The following is a 19,336-nucleotide window of genomic DNA, read 5'->3' as shown; positions in this document are numbered from 1 at the left end:
TGTGCATGCGTTAAGAACTGACAGAAATCTACTATTAGCAGGGTTGAGAAGAGGAGAATGAGCGATCCGTTTGAGACTCTGAAAGACAAGTACATGCGGCCAGCTCCAGGCTTCCTCTTCCATCCACAGGTAGGTTCTGACTGTGGCAGCGGCAGGAACTGCAACAACTTGGGGCATTTAGAGGGCATATAATAAGATGGCTTACACTTTGTTTACACAAAGGAAATTCTCACCTGTGCAAATGTACATTCGTTATCTTTTCTTATTCAGTTTATTTGGTTTTGCAGTTGAACTTAGATGTCTATATTGGCCCTAGACTGATTAAATAGACAGCAACAGCACTTCTTTGTCTGGGTAGCTCTTGGTCACATAACCTGCAACATCACTGTTACAAGTTCAGTGTTAGCTTCTTACATCTGCTGATGTGTCTTAAACCAGCCAAGATATTTTTGGATTCTTCCTATAGGGAGCTCCAAATCAGAATAGTGGTCCTAGGCTGACCAAACTGGATTAATGAGGATTAGTATGTGGCTCCAGCCTTATCCAAGCTACTGCCTGTTAGACCCATTGTTGGCTCTCTGAAACACTGTGACACATCTTCCCATAACATATCTTTGATTACAGTATAAAAAATGATATGCTGTTAAAGCAATGATTTCTGCCCCTGGGTTCAGTATTTCCACTGTGAGACTCCGTGTATGTGTGTGTGTGTGTGTGTGTGTGTGTGTGTGTGTGTGTGTGTGTGTGTGTGTGTGTGTGTGTGTGTGTTCTCATGCACGTAGGTGTATGCATGCGTGTCTATGACGTGTTGCATTGACGTTCATTTGTTCAGTCTTGCCCCACGGGTGAGAACGGTCCTTCGGAAAGTGAAAACACCACTTTCTCAGGCATAAGATGTTTTTTTCCTCTTTTCTGGCCGTTTCAGGTCTGGTTTTTACAGGCTGTTTCATTTGTCTGATTTATGTCCCCTGTCCAGACTGCTGCATGGGCCCAGCCTGCAGCAGCCACATGGCCGTCCCACACGCCTTAATGAGGTGTCCTATCAGTAGAAACACTAACAGAGTGCTTAGGCCATCTTTATGACTTTATGATGTCTGGACACACAAATCATTCCCAGAAACAGCAGACCCGGGTAGGTCTAAGCCAGACCAGGCAAGGGGCCCTTCTGTATACTTTTGAGGGGGTTTGTTTTCAGTCACCTGACTCACTCTTGAGCCATATATCAAAAAAGAGGTTGCAGAGCTGCGGGGACTGGAGCTTTTTTCAACCTTTAGTGATTCAGCTTTTTTATTTCCTGGCAGGAAATTTTACTGCGAAGCAATACTGACTTAGATTACATACTGGAATTCTATTTGTAGCCTGCCATAATGAGCTTATTGAACATCAGGAAGTGTTGGGAACTATTAGAGCCTCCCATAATTCCAGCGCCATAACTCTTACAGATATGCAGCTCATTGCTCATTCAAAGTTAATCACGCCGAGACCCGTCATTCCCTCTCTACCCATATGTGTCCAATCAAAAGCTGTTGATTCATGCGCCACTTCCTGGTTCTGACTGCTGTCTCTTTTCCTTCTGTTCCGGCCCTCAGTTTCGTTTGCCAGATCAGAGAACTTGGGTAAGTTCCTCTACCTATACCTCTACCAAACAGACCCCATCCCCTAATTAATGCATGGGCTGCATAACAGTTTACAACTGACATCACCCAGCATTCGCATGGCTTTAGCCCATCACCATCACGCACTGACTGGACTGATGTCCGTTTCTGGCCATAGAACCACTTTCTAATATGTTAATTCAAAGAAATTTCGTCTGTTTGAAATGTTTATGTTGCGCTGTACATGACACTCTGTAATGTGACTTTGGAGTGATTCGCCTTGAGTATTTGATTGCTGCTTTTTGATTTGTTTACATCTTTACATTTGGACACGTTCCCTTTCTGATTCATATGAGATGGTTTAAGTGGGGATTTCCAGCTGAGCTACACCCCGTCCATCCCGCAGCTTTGAATATATGTTTGCTTATTTGGAGAATGAAGCAGGATTCTTACAAATGGGCATGGGGGCGGATTAGTGGAAGGTGGGGTGGAGGGTGGTGTTTAGGGGGGCTGCTTTACATCAACGCAAGGGTAACAGTCTCTTTGGGACACTGGCGGGGGGAGCGGGGAGGTTTGTTCCTCCCTCCAAACATCTGGTTCCCGATAAAGATCAACAATTGAGAATGCATCTCGCTAATTAAGGCCCTCACAGCATCACTGACATCTGAAGATAGCCAATCAACTGCTGGTCCCTGAGCGACGCTACAGCAACAAGCAAGTTCACAGACACACACACACAGTGCCCGGGGGAAAGGACAAGGGGGTTTTGGGAGGTGTGTGTGTGTTGAGTGGGGGGGGGCGTCTCTTATACAAAGGAGTAGGAGGGTTATAAAACCTTTGAAAAATCACTTTAGAGCAAAATGTGGAGCCGTTTATCCTCTTGTCCTTAGCCCTAAGTCGAACATATCACACACATGGCATTGTCAGACGGTGGCCTAATGAACCTGGCTCACCATCCATAAAAATGTGTAATCACCGGATTGGATATGTGAATCATTTACTGCTCGACTGCAGACAAAACATGTGGCTGCTTTAGAGAAACTGCTAAAACACCTTCAGCTGCTTTTGACAACTGAATCTACAAAGGATTACAGGATTGTTTTCTCTTCTTACACCAACATAGATGATGCAACAATGGTTTCAAAATCATCACCATCATCATTTTATATCATGTCGAAAGCTCAGTTGTCCCTGAATTAAATTATGCGGGGCGCATTTTTCAGCGAAACATACGACCTTTTGAATTTGCCAAAGCATTGTTCCAGTGACAAGTGGCGAGTATCCAAAGACAATTTCAATCTGCTGCATACAGCCAAACAAATACCAACATCTCTTTTATAACAAGGACTCTGCTTTTCATGTAAAGGATACAGAGGCAAAGGTTGACCTAAGGTGTGAGATTAAACTCTTAATAGAGTGGAGCAGCATGAGTGGGCCGAGGTGGGATCAGAATTCCTCAGTCGATGGAGGCGGGATGGAGTAGTTTCAGCTCTAAAAAGTGTCTTATCGGACAGGCTCGATACTGCCGACAGCTTTAGGGGCCTTAATGTTCCCGAGAGTTATGGGTTCTCGTTGAGTAAGGCAGACAAACTGAGCATTTACTCCAGTGGCTGAAAAGAGCCCAATGAAATACACAGCGCACACTGAAAAGAAATATGAAAGCATTTCACCTCCCTCCTCCCCACAACTCCTTGCCTATCTTTCAATCCATTGCCTCTCTTCTTTCTCTCTCTCTTTCTCTCTCTCTCTCTGACTCTCCCTTGCCTTTGATTCATGGCATGCAGCATTGGCATATTCATAATCAAACGGACCTGACACTCCACATCCTCCCTCAGTGGGAATGTCGACGGCTGCGGCAGGAACTTTACACTCGGCCGTCACTCCTAATCAGCCGCTCCCAACACCAGGCTCCACCACCATCCATCAGCCCTCCTCTCTCCAGGCTCTGTTCTCTCTCTCTCTTTCTGTCTTTCTTTCTTCCTTTCTTTCTTTCTTTCTTCTTCCTTCCCACTCTCCTCCTCTATCATCTAGTCCTTCATCACGCTTCTTCTCCAATTCTCTTCCTCTGTTTCTCTCCCCTTGGTCTTCTCCATCTTGGCGTGAAGCCTGAGAGTGACAGAGGGTGAAAGCAGGAGATGAAATGTCAGAGTCGGAGCAGGGCTCCAGTGGAGGACCCGAATCACCATTGATTTGTTGCCTTATTGAAATAAGACTAAGAAACAGGCTGAAAATTCAATACAAGCAAAATAATGCAAATTTGCGTGGCCCCTTTAAAAAAAAGACGAAGTGTGTGTGTGTGTGTGTGTGTGTGTGTGTGTGTGTGTGTGTGTGTATGTGAGATGGGCTGACAGGCCCTGCGGCCTACTGGGACCCCCTCACCCCGCCCCTCCCTCTCCTCCTCCCCCTAGTTCTCCCTTCACTCCCCCTCCAGCCCCCGCTCCTCCCCCACCCCGCCCCTCTCAGCACAGCGATATCATTATTACCCGTGTCTGGCCCTTGATCAGTAATGTCAACATCTTTCATATTGACGAATGTGCTGTCTGCCCGCATTGTGCACAGAATAGTTTACAGCCCGGCAGTGGACATGAATCACTCCTCTGCCACACACACATACATACACACACACACACACACAAACACACCCACACACAGACATGTATCTCACAATGCACAGATACACACTGAGCACGTACAATCTTGCTCACATACTACACACATGCACACACATCCTGCATACACACTCATACATACAAATGCAACACATTCTTCTCTCTCACACACACACATACATTTATTTTCTCTTTCACACACATTGACGGCAATTAATCAGCTACGGCCACCATGCAGCACATAGTGTCTCGTCCATACACACACACACACACACATAGACCAACTGACAAGTACACATATTTCCTCAGAGAGTATCTGATGAAAGTAAATGTTCAGCTTCATTAGTAGATTGGCTGCAGTCCTTAATCCTGTGTGTATGTGTGTTTATGTATTCACTCTACATGCATATGTGTATTTGCAATGAGAGCAAGTTGGCTGCATTTAACATTCACTTTCACACCTGCTCTCCACTGACCATGAATGGGAGCATGCTGTTTTCAGTTAAACTGCAAAGTTATAAATCAGTATCAAATGCACTTGTTGTGCACATGTACCGGGCATTTGACCTTGTGATTCATGAATCATTGATGAATGTCATAATAAGAATTCACCCAATACCTGTTTCACTTCATTTCACCTGGTGTGATGCCTGTAAACAAGTCAGTTTGTTTGACTCGTCAGTCAAACAAGCTGTGAATGAATATGTATGGAAAGTATTAATTGTATATTCAGTGAGAAATATTGAACAGCAAATGTGAAACAAATCTATAAATATTTAGCATTTGTGCTTAAAGATATCCAGAAGAAATGTAAAAATTATGGTTTCTGGATTCTTTCATTGTTTCATGCGCCCTTACTGCTGTAGTAGCCTAAATTATTCATTGCCTTTGGCTTTTTTCATTTTATTGCATTCTGCACCAGAAACCAAAAAAAGTATCCAACCGCATCCTGCAGCGTAATTGCACGGCTATCTGCAGCATCCAAGCTGTGAAAATTTGCAGTGTCTTTAAACTCTCAGTACAATCTCACATCTCTTTAAGAATTTTTTTGGTCACCCAACTGACATGTTCAAGCACCAGTTTCTTTGCTTCGCATGCTGGACTTGCAGTGCTGAATGAGCACTCAGCATGTATTGAAGCGCACGGCTAACCCCTTGCTCTGTCCCTTCTCTCTACTGTCTCCACAGATGTCAGCCATTGAGAACATGGCAGAGAAGCTGGAGACGTTTGGCTCCTTGAAGCCAGAGTCTGGTGACCTGCTGCGCTCCGTCCCCTCCATGTTTGACTTCAGAGCCCCGCCCTCTGCACTCCCAGAGACGCTGCTGCGCAAGGGCAAGGAGCGTTACACATGCAGGTAACTACGACGACTGCTTTGGCATGTGATATTTTAATTTTTCAACTTCATGTTGGTCATTAACATTCCTCTGTGGAAAATAGTGTTTTTTCTGAGTACTTTCATGGAAGCCTTTTCCAAGTGTGGTGTATGTTTTTGTGGGTGCATTTACTTTTTCTGATGTGTCATACAGGTTTTTACATTTCCAAATTAATGTAGGGACACCATACTTAAAAATGTTCTTTACTGCTTTATAGATATTGTGGCAAAATATTCCCGCGCTCTGCCAACCTGACCCGCCACCTCAGGACTCATACAGGAGAGCAACCATACAGGTAAGAGTTTTTCTACGAGTGTGTGTGTGTGTGTGTGTGTGTGTGTGTGTACAGTCCTACAGAAACATGCTGGCTGAACATCCTCCTCCTCTCTCACCTTCTGCCATCACTCCTCCATCTATCCTCCTCACTTCCAAGAATACACACCATCGAAAACCAAATTATCATCCAAATCATCTCGGATCCCATTTTGCACAATAGCGTGTTAGCTCCAGAGCAAACACACTTTCACACAGCATGTTCTCAAGCAAACAGAGAGATGGAGAGATGCAGCTCATTTGGTAAAAGCACATGGATGTTTTCCCAGGGAATTCTTCTCCACAGTTAGAAAAGAGTTTATGTGTGTTTTCTTGTGCCGTAAAAGCTTGGAATAATTATCCTACTGCTAAATAATTTGCCTGATGAAAAATGGTGTCCGTCGCCAGGGTGACAGGAAGAGGGGGGTACTGAAGCGGGGCTGGTAAGAGAGAAGGGTGGAGAAGAAGGGAGGAAGTTTGGTGAAAAATTGGGGTGATGAGGAGCGCGGGCAGATGTCCAGGCCCGGCAGCTGTGGTCATTTCTCTTGTGCGTATGAGGCCAAACTCGATGTGATCTGCAAGCCTGTTGGCTACTTGCCCTGAGCCAAGTGGGGCTTTTCTTGCCAGCTAAAAAGGTTATCACAAGATTAAGTTCTTTTTTTTTTTTTTGCTGGAATCACAGTCTTGTTGGCAAATCAGACAAAAAGATGCACAAAGTTTCCTCGCATACTGTTTCACCATCGCAAATGTCTCCCCGCATTTCCATGTCCACGCTGCCGAGTTTTCCAGGTGCTGCTGAGGTAGAAGTAACAATGCAGCAGCAGTTCAATACACATGTAAAAAATCAATCTTGCATTTACTACATTTGGATAATGAGTAAGCCCTGGCTAGCACTGCTCAGCTTTGTAGTTACTAAGGTAGTGGAATGTTGGCCCAAAGCTTGGAGGAGGCCTGCTGACCACAGGGGAGAGAGAAAGACAGACGCAGGCCTCTACTGCCCCAGCCTGATAGCCTGCACTCCACACGCTGGCATGCCATTAAAGATCACCGCTGTTTATTGTAATTTTTTGTGGAGATAACCGGGGGGTTTCCTGAGGGACAGCCAATCGAGCGAGCTAATTCCACCAGAAGAAAAGATGTAATCTTCTCGTATAATTTTGCATGAAGAAACTTGGCAAGAGGCTCTAATTTTGCAGGGCTAGAACCAAATCTGTTGCGTGCTTATTTTGTGAGAGAAGAATGCAATTTTATTGCGCTGGCTGGAGATAAGAGGCAGAGCTGTTTCACCTTAAACAAGCTCTTCCATCATGTCTGGGACTGTGGGACTGCTGGGACTGTCTGTATGCATGTGTGTATGTGTGTGTGTGTCCTACATTATGTGTCCCATTATGTTTCCCACAGAACAAACCACGGGTTCCTGATTGATTATGCAGTGCAGTTGTACTTATGACTAGCAGCTTGTGTGTGTTTTGCTGTTATCGTGCTTTGCTGTTGTCATTTTAGAACTGTTTAAGTGAAAGGCCTCCACTTTTCCTGCAGGTGTAAATACTGCGACCGCTCCTTCAGCATCTCCTCCAACCTGCAACGTCACATTCGCAACATCCACAACAAGGAAAAGCCCTTCAAGTGCCACTTGTGTGATCGTTGCTTCGGCCAACAGACCAACCTGGACCGTCACCTCAAGAAGCACGAGAACGGCAACCTGTCAGGTGAGAAGCCTTGAACATACATTTCTATGTTTCATCAGAGAGCTGCTTTACTGATTCATCACATAGCAGTGCACTGTATTTATGAATCAGTGAATAATATAAAACATCATTTACTCATGATTGGAAACAATGTTAGATGCTGGACAATTAAATTGCATAAATCTGCCGTCTACCTCTGCGACAGCACAAACTGTTTTTTGAATGAGCTGCTTTAATCAGCAGCGCAACTTATGGGTTTGATAGGCTGCATCACTGCATCTGACTCTGAATCAGCAGAACAAGCGGTGACACCTGGCCAGCAGCTGAGAGCAACAGCCCTCAGAGGAGGTTTCCGCTTAATCAGACACGATGTTCACTCTATCAAATACTAAATCAATTGTCTGCCAAGCTTTCCCCTTTGCAGCATCAAACGACCTATCCCTAAGATAAAACACTGAAGATTGTTAGGGAGAAAAACTGCTTCCTCTTTCTGAAATTGATAAAACATTTGTCACTTTGGCAGGTCCATTATTACGAATGCATTTTGTGTTGCCAAGCATTGTCAAAACTCCCAGATTTTTTAGATTATTGTGTACAAATATACCAAATGTGCATGACACAGTGTACTGTAATGGAAATTTCTAGACCCCATGTGCTTTTGTACTTAGTCCCAGTGTCAGAAAATGTGAAGAAATCTTACATTTAATTTATCTTCAAATACATTTCATCTCTCTGCAAATAGCAAGCTGTTAGTGCTTTACTCAGTGTCCAGGGACAGGACAAGAGAGGACATGATAAGATGGCCGGAATTGCTCTGTTGTCTTCTGAGAGGCTGCTTTTGTACCACTTCAAGAGAAAGTGTGGCTCACCCACTCATCAGTGTGTATAAAAACACTGACATCTCCTGTGCTCTGGCTCCATTTGCTCAGCTCATTCATTTGACTGTGTTGTTAGTCGATATGCATGATGTAACGGGTCCATGGTTACATCATTAGGAAAAAAATTGGATTTGAAGATACAGAATATGTCACACTGTCTCAGTGACAGATTTGAAGCTACTTATGGGAACGTTTGTCAGAACAAATAAACAATTTGTCAGAAACACCCTCAGTTCTCAGTCAACATCATTTAATTTGAATTTTAAACAATGAAAACATGCATTTCAAATGCATTTTATGTGTGCACACAGCCATCATTTAGAAATATTTTGGAGCATTATGGTACAACATATCTTGTATTTGCAATGTTGACTATATTGAAATATCAAAATATGTCTGAACTGGAATTATTTTCTTCTTTCTACAGGCACTGCAATGTCTTCCCCGCAGTCTGAACTGGATAGCAGCAGTGCCATACTGGATGACAAAGAAGACTCTTATTTCAATGAAATAAGAAATTTCATCAGCAACACAGGCCAGAACCAGGCATCACCAGACCCTTCTGAGGAAGGGTAAGTGCCATTTTATGTGTTCATTTCCGAGCGCCTCTCTTTTCCTGATCAGGTCTACGACTACAGAGCTAAACAAGATGTGTATGGATAAATATCAGTGAGCACCAGGCTCGCCCAGGCTCCTCACCCACCACATCTGAACAGCAGGGACAAATGAGGGGCAGTTTCAGCAAAGATTAACATTTATTTGTCTGAAATGATACCTGGCACGCTTAGCTCTTGCATTGGTAGCGCCTACATTAAAATTGTTGGACTTAAAAAGGACTCTCAGGGCTTCAGTAAGTATAAATAATAGGTCAGCTGCTATCTGCTCATTTTAGACTTGCATACCACCCAGCCAGCCCTCGTTAATTATCACATCATGCTCAGAGGTCTGGAGTTAAGAGCAATCATCTGTGATGACATTTAAGATAATGGCAGGTTTTGAAAACGTGCAGGAGCTCCTTATATCGGTTGCCTTTTGGCCACACGTACGAACAGATAACTGTGCTCATGCAGCTACGTCTGAGCATTATGCAAATAAATTCTTGGAGCTGTGATCAGGTCGGATAGCAGTTGAGAGGTCTGCTCAGGTCTCTGAGTTTGTTTTCACGTGCCTCGCGTTGGTGTGATCACAGAGCAGATTGTAAGTCCAGATAGAGATCTCGCAGACTGGTGTGTGATTGTGCAGAAGGGCCTGTGAGAGCAGGACCCGGCGGTAGAGCGTCAGAGGGACGGGGAGAGAAGCAGGAGGGGGGGGGGAGTGCAGCAGTTAGCCCACCACATCTGGAACCAACATGTCTGCCTACAGGAAGAGGGTAGAGGGGGTGGGGTCAAAGGGTCGGCCCGTGTTTCCTTTCAAAGTGCTGTGCTCCTGACTACTTCTGATAGATACTTTATCCCCAGCAAATTACCACGTTTGAAAGCGTAATTAGCGAATCTGTTTTCTTAATCACAGAGCTCTTGCTCTCCTTTCTGGAGCTAGTCCCATTTCTCAGCCCCGCGTTCGACACGGCACGAATACCACCTCTCAGCCTCAAACTCTCCATGCCAGTGGGAGCTCTGTCAAAAGCACAGTGCTATCAGCTGCTGGTGAAAGAGGAAAGATGATGTGGCTCCTGTGTGTGCTAAAAGATGATCTGCAATAATGCCCTCTCTCGCCACCTTCTATGATCACTGCATGCTCAAATGTGTCCTCTTTAAATCCAGTGTAGGTACCCTGTTTAAAGGCATCCTACAATTATGTGGTGATGTGCTTGATGTGTTTTGTTTCCTATCTATCTACGTCTCCACATCCAATTCACAGTCCTCATCTCTGAATCCTTTGTGCAAGAAATGGCATTTTTGGGAGCTGACGAAAGACGTCCCGGAGTGTAATTAGTGAATCAGTCTTAATGTGGTTCCAGATGATTTACCAAATAGTGGTTTCCTGTGGAGCTGAGACAGAGGGACAGATTAAGACTCAGGCAGTTTGGATAGCTCGCCCTCTCTCCCTCCGCAGGGATAGAGGAATGAACCGGTTGGCAACGCTCTCATAACTCTCCCACCAAATGGGGCTGTCAGCTAAATATTTTGCCTATTAGATGAATACAAGATAGTAGAGAAAATAAACAAGGAGAGAGGCAGAGCACTCCAGTTAAGTGCTGCAATGATCAACCCAGTGCTGCTGTGCCCAAAGGGGCCCCACAGCCTCGATGACAAACGGGATTCCGGCTCTCTCAATCCCAGCTGCCATGTCCTACATCAGATCCCTCTTCTCTTTATCCCATACGCTCCACTGTTTTTTGTATATATCAAGAAAGGCTTCTCACAAGAACTAAGAAAACAAAAGACAAAAGCCAGCACCCGATAAATGCACGAAACCTGTATGTAGTTTTCACTTCAGTGTCTTATTCCTTTATGTTACTAATCTAGCAAGCACCAGAGGAACTCCTCATTACTCTGTCTTTACCTAAAAGCTGTTTATTTTTTGTCATTTATTCCTCCTTGCCACTTCATCAAGCGGTATTGATCTAATCAATGTTCCCGGCCTGCAGATTAAATGGTGGTCCATTTGAAGAGGGCAAGCCGCTGATGGCCAGCCATGGGTCACGTGACCTGGAAGACGAGGAAGTGGAGGAGCTTGGTGCTGATGAAGAAGAAGGGGAAGAGCCTAGCAACACGCCCGGGAAGCCGGAAGGAGAGACGCTTCCCAGCAACCTTAGCGACGACATACAAGATGGAATGGACTTCAGTGGGCCAAACGACTTGAACCTCAACTGCAAAACCTCTCCTAGGAGGTAAATCCAACACAGATGCACACAACTAAAACATCACTTTACATTACGCTGTCAAAAGTATCTTGAGTTTGCCTTCTTTTCATTTTCTGCTCGACCTTCAGGTATAAGGATAAGGAGGAGCAGAGTGGCTACTCAGCCTTGGATCATATTCGTCACTTTTCGGAAATGCGCAAGCTGGAGGAGAGTGAGCTGAGTGACGGAGATGGAGATGAGGACAATGCATCATTCGGCTCCCCCTCTCTGACTGAGGCCGTCAAACAGCCGCTTTTTAGGAAATCTAAGTCTCAGGTAAAAGAAACATAAATAGTTCATGTGCATGCAAACCTACATGATGCACATACATATTTGCATTTAAGCTTCATACTTAAAGGTAATCCACCTCCCTCTTCCTCAGGCGTATGCCATGATGCTGTCTCTGGCTGAAAAGGACTCTCTCCACCCAGCCTCCCACAACCCGGCCACCATGTGGCACAGTCTGGCACGGGCTGCTGCTGAATCCAGCGCCATCCAGTCACTCAGCCATGTATGATGACGCCCCAGCGCTTTCCCTTTCACCTTGCGACCCCCAAACCTGACCTATGGCACTGGGAGCCCATTGCAGGGGCTATGTGCGGGGGTCCCCTGATCGTCCACAGAGTGACTGCTGAGCAGAACCACGGCCCATCTGACTGCTGAGCGGAGAGCCTTACACACAAAGCAGGGTCACTGTCCATGCAGAACCCAGCCCCAGCCCCAAACGCCCCCACCCCCAAATGATAGAGAACAAAATGTCCCTCTGAGACCTTAAAATTGATTCCTTACATTAACACCAACCAGGATGATAGCAATGATGATGATTGTGGTGAAAATAATAATGCTAAAGTAATAATAGCTGTATTTATTCTGCTGAATTTCTATGTTTTGCACAGCGAAGGCAGCTGGTGGACATGGAAGATGGATGTGCTGATGTATCATTGCTAGACTGCATTTATTGCCCAGCACATACAAAGCAAGGAGAACATTTTACGCTGAGAGGTTGGTTGTGTCTCTAAGACAGGCAGTCTCAGCCTAGTATGTTTCACTGTGCGTAAAGCATAAGAACCCCGGCTCATCTGACAAAAGTATCTTTAAAATGTGTTACAAGCGTTCCCCTTGACCCCCAGAGATCCACAGGTGTTTCTCATAAATACATGTACTTGATGATAAAAATGAAGGGTGGGGTTAGCAACCTCAGTTCAAGTGAAAACCGCTCCATGTAAGGACAGCGCTAGCAGCGCTTTAATATCACTGAAGTCATTGAAGAACAAAGAAAAAAAGTAATTGTTAAACTGAAATCAGGCCAGTTTCCCATCTGCGTTTTCATAGCTGCGTGTGTCTGCACAATCATAGCACTGTACACAAGTGTCTACCAACTGTTCTCCACTGCACTCCATCCTGCCCGCCTGCGCTATCTGTGAAAGGATATAAATAGATTGTCTTTTTAGTGGAAGAGAAGAAAACAATTTTTTTTTTTTTTTGGTTTGTTTGTTTTTTACTGAGATAAGTAGCCAGTGCTGAAGTTAATTGTTGTTCTGTAAAGGGCATATGTCTTTTTTCCAAACCCTTGAATCCATCCTAGTCAGCCAACAATACCACTAAATAGCCTGAATGCTAGTCGTTAGCTACTCCATGCTCATGTGTCTTTCATTTTTAGACAATCATGATTTTGTTTTCATTTTTTTGTTGGTGTTGTTGTTGTTATTTGCTGTTGTATGTTGAGAACTGTATTTATTTCTTGGCAAACTGTAGTTTGTTTACTGAATAGCACTGCTCTTAGCCCAGGTGAAGGGGAGATTCCTCGCCGGGCCTATCCCAGAGTTCAATGGGGTTTGTAGATTACATTTGAGTGCCGGATAGTATTAAACATACAATTCACTCCTTATTCTTCTAATGAAACCGGTCAATGAATAGATACTACTTAGGTTTTTTTTTTCTATGACAATTTAATGATTCAATTGTAAAAAATGAAAAACATTATAAAGAATGAATAATAAAAAAAAAGCCAGGTATAATTTCTTCATAAACGCATGATTGGTCTGGTAAGATCTGTATCTGACATTTTCTACGGTTGTCTGCAAGCTTGTGTGACGTTCGGTTCATGTTAATCCCTTGTGCCAAACTTATGATAAATAACAGATTACTTTCATTTATTCTCCCGTTTTGAGGGACCAGATTCTTTTTTGTTTGTTTATGTCGTTGTTTTGTTTATAATCGATTTTAAAAAGTAATCAGCAAGTTGAGGTACTTTGTTTTAATGCTTTCTACAATGTAACTGTTATGCATTTCAATTCAATACTGTGGGAGGAACAACTAAGAAATAAAGGACTACAATGTGGATTGACATGTCTTCCATTCTCTCTTTATTTCTCCGTAAACCTTTTACTCACCCTTTGTCTCCCATTTCCCTCACACCTCCCCACTCCATATATAGTCCTTCTGGCTGCCCATCATTTTGGCCCAAATGTAGATTTATACGAAGAGACGTGAGTCAGAAAACCACCTGGCGCTTTCCTCTGGCGCTCCCATGGCCTCCAAGAGCGAGGGAGAGCCTGAACTCTGGTCCTCTTTTTTTTCTCCAGGCTTTGGCTCGTATAGAGAGAGGGGAAGGAGAGAAAAGGCTGGAGAGGGCTTGAATGTGGTAGTGGGAGCGGAGGCAGGAATGTGTCCTCTTTATTTGTGTCCGTTTGTGGGGCATGATGGATGAGTTGGGTAGATGTGATGACCTGGCTCATCGCTCAAACGCTCAATAAGAGTCCCATCCTGCAGCAGGCCTCCCCATCCGGCACCCCCCTCTGTCACTGCTGCCAGCCAACGTGGGCGGACATTGTGGCTGGGAGGGTTGGAGGTTCAGCAGCTCCATTGTCCGGAGAGTAACTGGGGTGGGGGGTTGGAGAATTGGGCATGACAGTGAAGATGGCTGGCGCTGACACTCCACATTTACAGTGCTCTTGGCACCCTAATGGATGGGGTGTTTTTTTTAGGGCCTGTCGTCAGCCCTCAGGGCTCCACGGGGCGTCCAGCTTTGATGAGGTCACAGGGGGTCACGCAGTGTTGATGAGGTCAGCATGGGTTGTCCAGCTTTGATGAGGTCAGCTGCAGAGATGGTAGTGATGGTAGTGATGGTAGTGATGGTAGTGATGGCGTAAGCCAGGGCCATAATTCAGTGCAAGTGACAATGCTTCTGAGTTTTGCCACCTGTACAATTGTGGACTTATTTAAGCCAATATGATGACGTGATCCTGGAAGCAGTCATGAAACAGCTTCACATTTCTATAAGATTTGTGCATACAGTAACTCCTTAAACCTGCAAGTAATGTTTTTTGTCTTTGGCCACTTGAGGACACAATACCAACATATCACCTGTTAAGATAAGATAAGATAAGATAAGATAAGATAAGATAAGATAAGATAAGATAAGATAAGATTTTATTGATCCCACACCTGGGAAATGTAGTTGTTACAGCCAGCAAGTATTACAAAGAGCAAGCACAGTGGCATTAAGTGGTCAAAATAAAAAAGTATACAGGGTACAGAATAGAAAAACAACTGTATGTATGTACATTTTTACAGATTATTAAAAAAAAATACTAAATGCCATAAAAGTCCTACTGTCATAAAAAGTACTATTGCTAATTTTCTTATGAGAAAACTAACTAATGACAAGTATTTTATTGCACTTGAGAAATACTACGTCTATGTATAAGCACAATATGTACAGTTTATAAAAGTACTGTTGCCAACATGGATAATAAATAGTGTTATTGCAGTTGAGATGGTGAACTTGTTAGCATAGAGTTGCCTATTTACAAACCCAACAGATAGGAAACAACATTAGCATTTATTCAGAGTCACGTTTCTTACTGCCATTTTTGGTCTCAATTTACCCCTGATTTAAATATCTGTTGAAAACGAAGCTATAAGACCAGTGACAGCGAACCAAAACTGTACAGCTGCAGTCCACAACACCAAAACAATGACCTGAAAGACGCTATAAAACTGCACAGAGCTGAGGGGAACTGCAGAGCCAGGTGTAAATTCTTTGTGGTTTTGTAGCTACAAATCACCCCTTTCATATTGCACATAGTCAATTGATCCATCACTGTTAAGAAAAGTATTATTTGTAGCAGCTTAAACTACTACTGTTGAAGTGTAAGTCACTGTTTCTTCACTTTTATGTAATTTGTGCTGCTGTGAAGCCAGAAACATGAAGCAAGCCCTAAAAGAACAGGGTCAGTGTATCGATCAAATTGTTGTTTGTAGGATCTTTGTCTCATGTTAAATAACTGCAACAAATACAGAGAGGTGAGAGGTCTTCTCCTCTTGTGTTAGTACAGAAAGACTGAACAACTCATCCCTCTGCAAGTGCAATAAAACTACACAGAAGCAAACTGTTCAAGAAGCCTTAACAGAAACTGAAATTATACCTTGGCTAGCTGGCAGCAGGATTTTGCCACCGCCCCTCAGAGACCATGCCAACACTGCTATTCAAATTGTCTGTCTAATTGCATCACCTACATTAAGAGCTTCCGCCAGACAAAAGTCCAAAGGCACTGCCTCTTGAAAGAACACCAAAATATTATGAATAGACAGCAGTGTATTTAATGTCATTGTGTGTGGGCACTAGAGTGGAGCCAGGAGGGCACCAGGGTGATTTTGGCAGCTTAACATTTAACTGTTGTGCGTACTCCGGTTTGATCAGCGTTGATTAGCACATGCCAATGTCACCCATGTATCCTCTCACACTTAATCAACACGCTGGGACGAGTTATTGCCATCATTAACCCACAGCTTCTCATAAAGGGCTCAGTGTGTATTGAAGTGTGGCTGGCAAGGCCCTAGATGAGCGTGTGTATAAGTGTGTGTTTAAAGAGCTAAGGAAGTCAGACAGAAGAGTGCGCATTCGTCAGTGCAATATGTTTTAGATAAATGCAAAGTGTGTGAAGTGTGTGTGTGTGTGTGTGTGTGTGTGTGTGTCAAAAGGGCTGAATCTTCATGCTGCTGTGTCGCTACAGTGTGTGTCTGTGGGCGGGTGGGCACACTGTGGGCAACGCTTCGTGGGGCTTGGAGCCACTCAGCTAATGGGGCAGCTGGCACAGCCTCAGAATCCATCAGGCCTCGTTACGGCTCCTGTTCAGCCACCGTCCGCTCTGTCCCCCCCCCCCACCCGCCTTCTTCGTTCTCTCCCTACCCCCAGCCTTCCTTTCCTTTCCGCTGCCACCCATTCACGCAGCCAGCCCTGTGTGGCATGTAAACTGCCCGGCTCGCCTCGCTGCAACATACATCACACCCCCAGAGAGAGAGGACATCACAGCTGGCAGCTCTCACACTGATTGACTTGGCACCCGTGCTGACTCAGACGCCAGGGGAAACATTTTTGGAGAGGGAGGCATGGATGGGTGTGGGAGTGTAGCCTTTAAGCAGGGATGGAAGGGGATAGAGGGCTTGGTATGGAGTGGTGCTTGCTAACAGTTGGCACAAGTGGGGAAGTGCTTTTGGGTGGGGAGACCCCACAAATCATCACAGCAAGTTTTTGTTGTGTTTACAACAATGGTAGCACCTCCTCTGTCGGTGTCTTCCCTTTGAGTGTGTGTGTGTGCGCAGAACAAATGATTGCTGGCCAGTCAGACTCCTTTTCTTCTTCTTCTTCTTCTTCTTCTTCTTCTTCTTCTTCTTGTCTACTTATCTTCTTGTCTTTTCCCCACCCTTTTAGAAAGCAGCCTGGCTTATAGTTGCCGTTTCATTACACTGTTTGTTTTTCTCCCCAGAGGCTTTGGGTCATTAGTGTTATTGATGGACACTCAGCACAGTCTCAGGGAACAGACCGGCACAGAGCAGAGCAGTCGTGCACATGGTTTTAATATGACGAGTCTAATCAGGACAGGCGTGGTGGCAGCAACGCGGAGCCCGCTATTGAAATCATCTCATTCTTTGCTCATGGAGTAGATTAGAAAATAGCTCATCAAGGCTGTCAGCTGCATGTTGGAAGGAGTGGGTACAGCAGATTAGGCCTTTGGTACGACTGGAGCAATTTACACGTAAAATGTACCCTTAAGTTTAAGACAATTTGAATATGTAAACTTAATTATCTTAATTATATTGTACCATGAGCCATCCTTTTAATGTGCACTCACTGGAATCAAAAGCACTTTTCAGTGTTTTTTTTTTCCATATTGAGCGCCATCCAGTGGTGAATATACTAATGTGCACCTGCCTACATTAACTTCAACTTTAACATTTCACCTATTAAATACACCTAAACAAAAACTCCTTATATATATAGTGCATATATATAATTTTCAGTTAGAACAGGTTGGGAGATCACTTGTGCTGAATGCTGACACATCTACAGCAAAGATGACTTTTTTGCACCACAGATTCCAGAGTGTGGGAGAGTTCCTTGATATGCATCTTTTTGCAGCCTTGACGTTTAACATTTATTTTTCCAGGCAACAGCCGAACAAATGGTGCAGGACGTGTTGAGATGATTTCCCCCTCATTCTTTTATCTGAGCCGACAGCTTTGTCAGCTGGAGTTCAAAACACTGTGGCCTTCTGGGAGATCTGGTTCAACGCAGAGGGGCAGAAATTATCTCTGGGACGTGGAGCTATGGCAGTAAAGTGATAGAATCTCTTTCGCAAAGAGTGGCGTATGCTTAATTACAGCGAAAAAGTACCCATGATGCAATCTTACCTTTTACGGGCTATTTCATCGCCAGTTTCCTGCACCCTTCTCCTGCTCCCTCACTCCTGATAAGCCAGCATGCGTTCAACAGAAGGCCATTTCTTTCCTCCGTAAGCCTTTTAGCACAAAAAGCATCTTTGTTCCTGCGTTTGCAATAAAAGAAAAGTGGCTGTCAAAGTGCTGAGATCATTTAAAGCGAACCAAAATCATGCCTGAATTAGCTGCTTTTCCTATGAGCATCTTACACCAAAAAAGAAAACCCCTGCTGCATACTGTGCAGTGTGCAGGCAGCACTGAGGTAAGCACACATAAGGTTTGGCTTTCACAGGACCTACGGCTTGAATTTACCTAAATATCCTTAAGGGTGACAGCTCTTCATCGGTGGTACCACTGTCTGCTGTGCCACTCAGCATTATGTGTGGAGGGCTGATCCAGCAGTGCAGTGGCCACCCAGAGCTTTGTGGATGGATGGCCTCTCTGGGCCTGTTTGACTGGAAACAGGTGTGTGTCATCTGAAGATGAAGGCCTGGCCGATAAACATTATTGGAGAACATCTGCTGCTTGTCACAACACGGGGAGAGCTGGAGCAGCCTCCCATCCATCAGCCACACCAGAGAGTGGGTGTGGGGGGCTCCATCCTCCGCTGGTGGGTCCGCTCACCCATCACTCACCCTGGGGGATGCTGGATATGGGGTGCATGTTTGGTTGGGGCACCTGCCTGCCTCTGCCCGACCAGAGCCGCCTTTGGCCGATAGAAGTGAAAATGCTCCAGCACACTTGAAAAATGCCTCAGGGAGAGCACACTCTCTCTGACAGTGACACACTGACACACACTGAAGAGCAAGCACATACACACACACCTTACACCATCGGTGTAACCTGCTCAGGTGCCTCCAACACCCCCACCCGCTTTAGACAACTGTCAGGGAGGCAGGCATGGCCTTAATGCTTGACCCCTCTCTGGCTGATGAGAGATGCCTGGTAGCAGCCTAGCACAAAAACACACACTGACATATCCCCACACATGATCCCATAGCTCTCTATGACAGCTGGAACCTCTCTTCTACCTCCATACATTACTGCACCCTCCCACCCCGCACAGGGATCACAGAAATCAATACCATGCAACACTGCATTCAAAGCACACAGTTCAAAAATAGATGTTTAAAAGCAGGTGTACACAGATGTTTTTTGTTATTTATTCTGTCCATATTTTGTCTATTTCTCTCTGTTTTAGTCAAATAACAACCACACACGATGAAGAAGTGATGAAATAAACAGACAATGGAAAATATAACAGTAAAAACAGAATTTATCAATTTCATACAAACAAAATGTCAATGTAGCACCAC

The 19,336-nt window shown here is 44.6% G+C and overlaps 1 protein-coding gene across 13 annotated transcripts in view; it reads left to right on the top strand.

The window, feature by feature from the left end:
* mecom (MDS1 and EVI1 complex locus) overlaps positions 1–13,642 on the top strand; it is a 129,108-nt gene extending 115,466 nt beyond the window's left edge. For 5 of the 13 annotated variants that reach the window (XM_076734229.1, XM_076734233.1, XM_076734227.1 and 2 more), the window contains 9 exons: positions 39–129; positions 1,590–1,616; positions 5,392–5,558; positions 5,795–5,872; positions 7,429–7,598; positions 8,883–9,027; positions 11,043–11,285; positions 11,387–11,573; positions 11,680–13,642. In XM_076734229.1, coding sequence (XP_076590344.1) covers positions 39–129; positions 1,590–1,616; positions 5,392–5,558; positions 5,795–5,872; positions 7,429–7,598; positions 8,883–9,027; positions 11,043–11,285; positions 11,387–11,573; positions 11,680–11,814 — 1,243 coding nt within the window. In that variant the 3' untranslated portion in view covers positions 11,815–13,642. The remainder of the gene's footprint in view (positions 1–38; positions 130–1,589; positions 1,617–5,391; positions 5,559–5,794; positions 5,873–7,428; positions 7,599–8,882; positions 9,028–11,042; positions 11,286–11,386; positions 11,574–11,679) is intronic. The other 8 variants (XM_076734235.1, XM_076734228.1, XM_076734232.1 and 5 more) reach the window with 3 other exon arrangements.
* Positions 13,643–19,336: the final 5,694 nt, after the last annotated feature.

Source organism: Chaetodon auriga, chromosome 7 (genome assembly GCF_051107435.1).
Source record: "Chaetodon auriga isolate fChaAug3 chromosome 7, fChaAug3.hap1, whole genome shotgun sequence".
Taxonomy (NCBI): Eukaryota; Metazoa; Chordata; class Actinopteri; order Chaetodontiformes; family Chaetodontidae; genus Chaetodon; species Chaetodon auriga.
The sequence above is the reverse complement of the archived record's forward strand: the minus strand, read 5'-3'. Positions and strand labels throughout refer to the sequence as shown.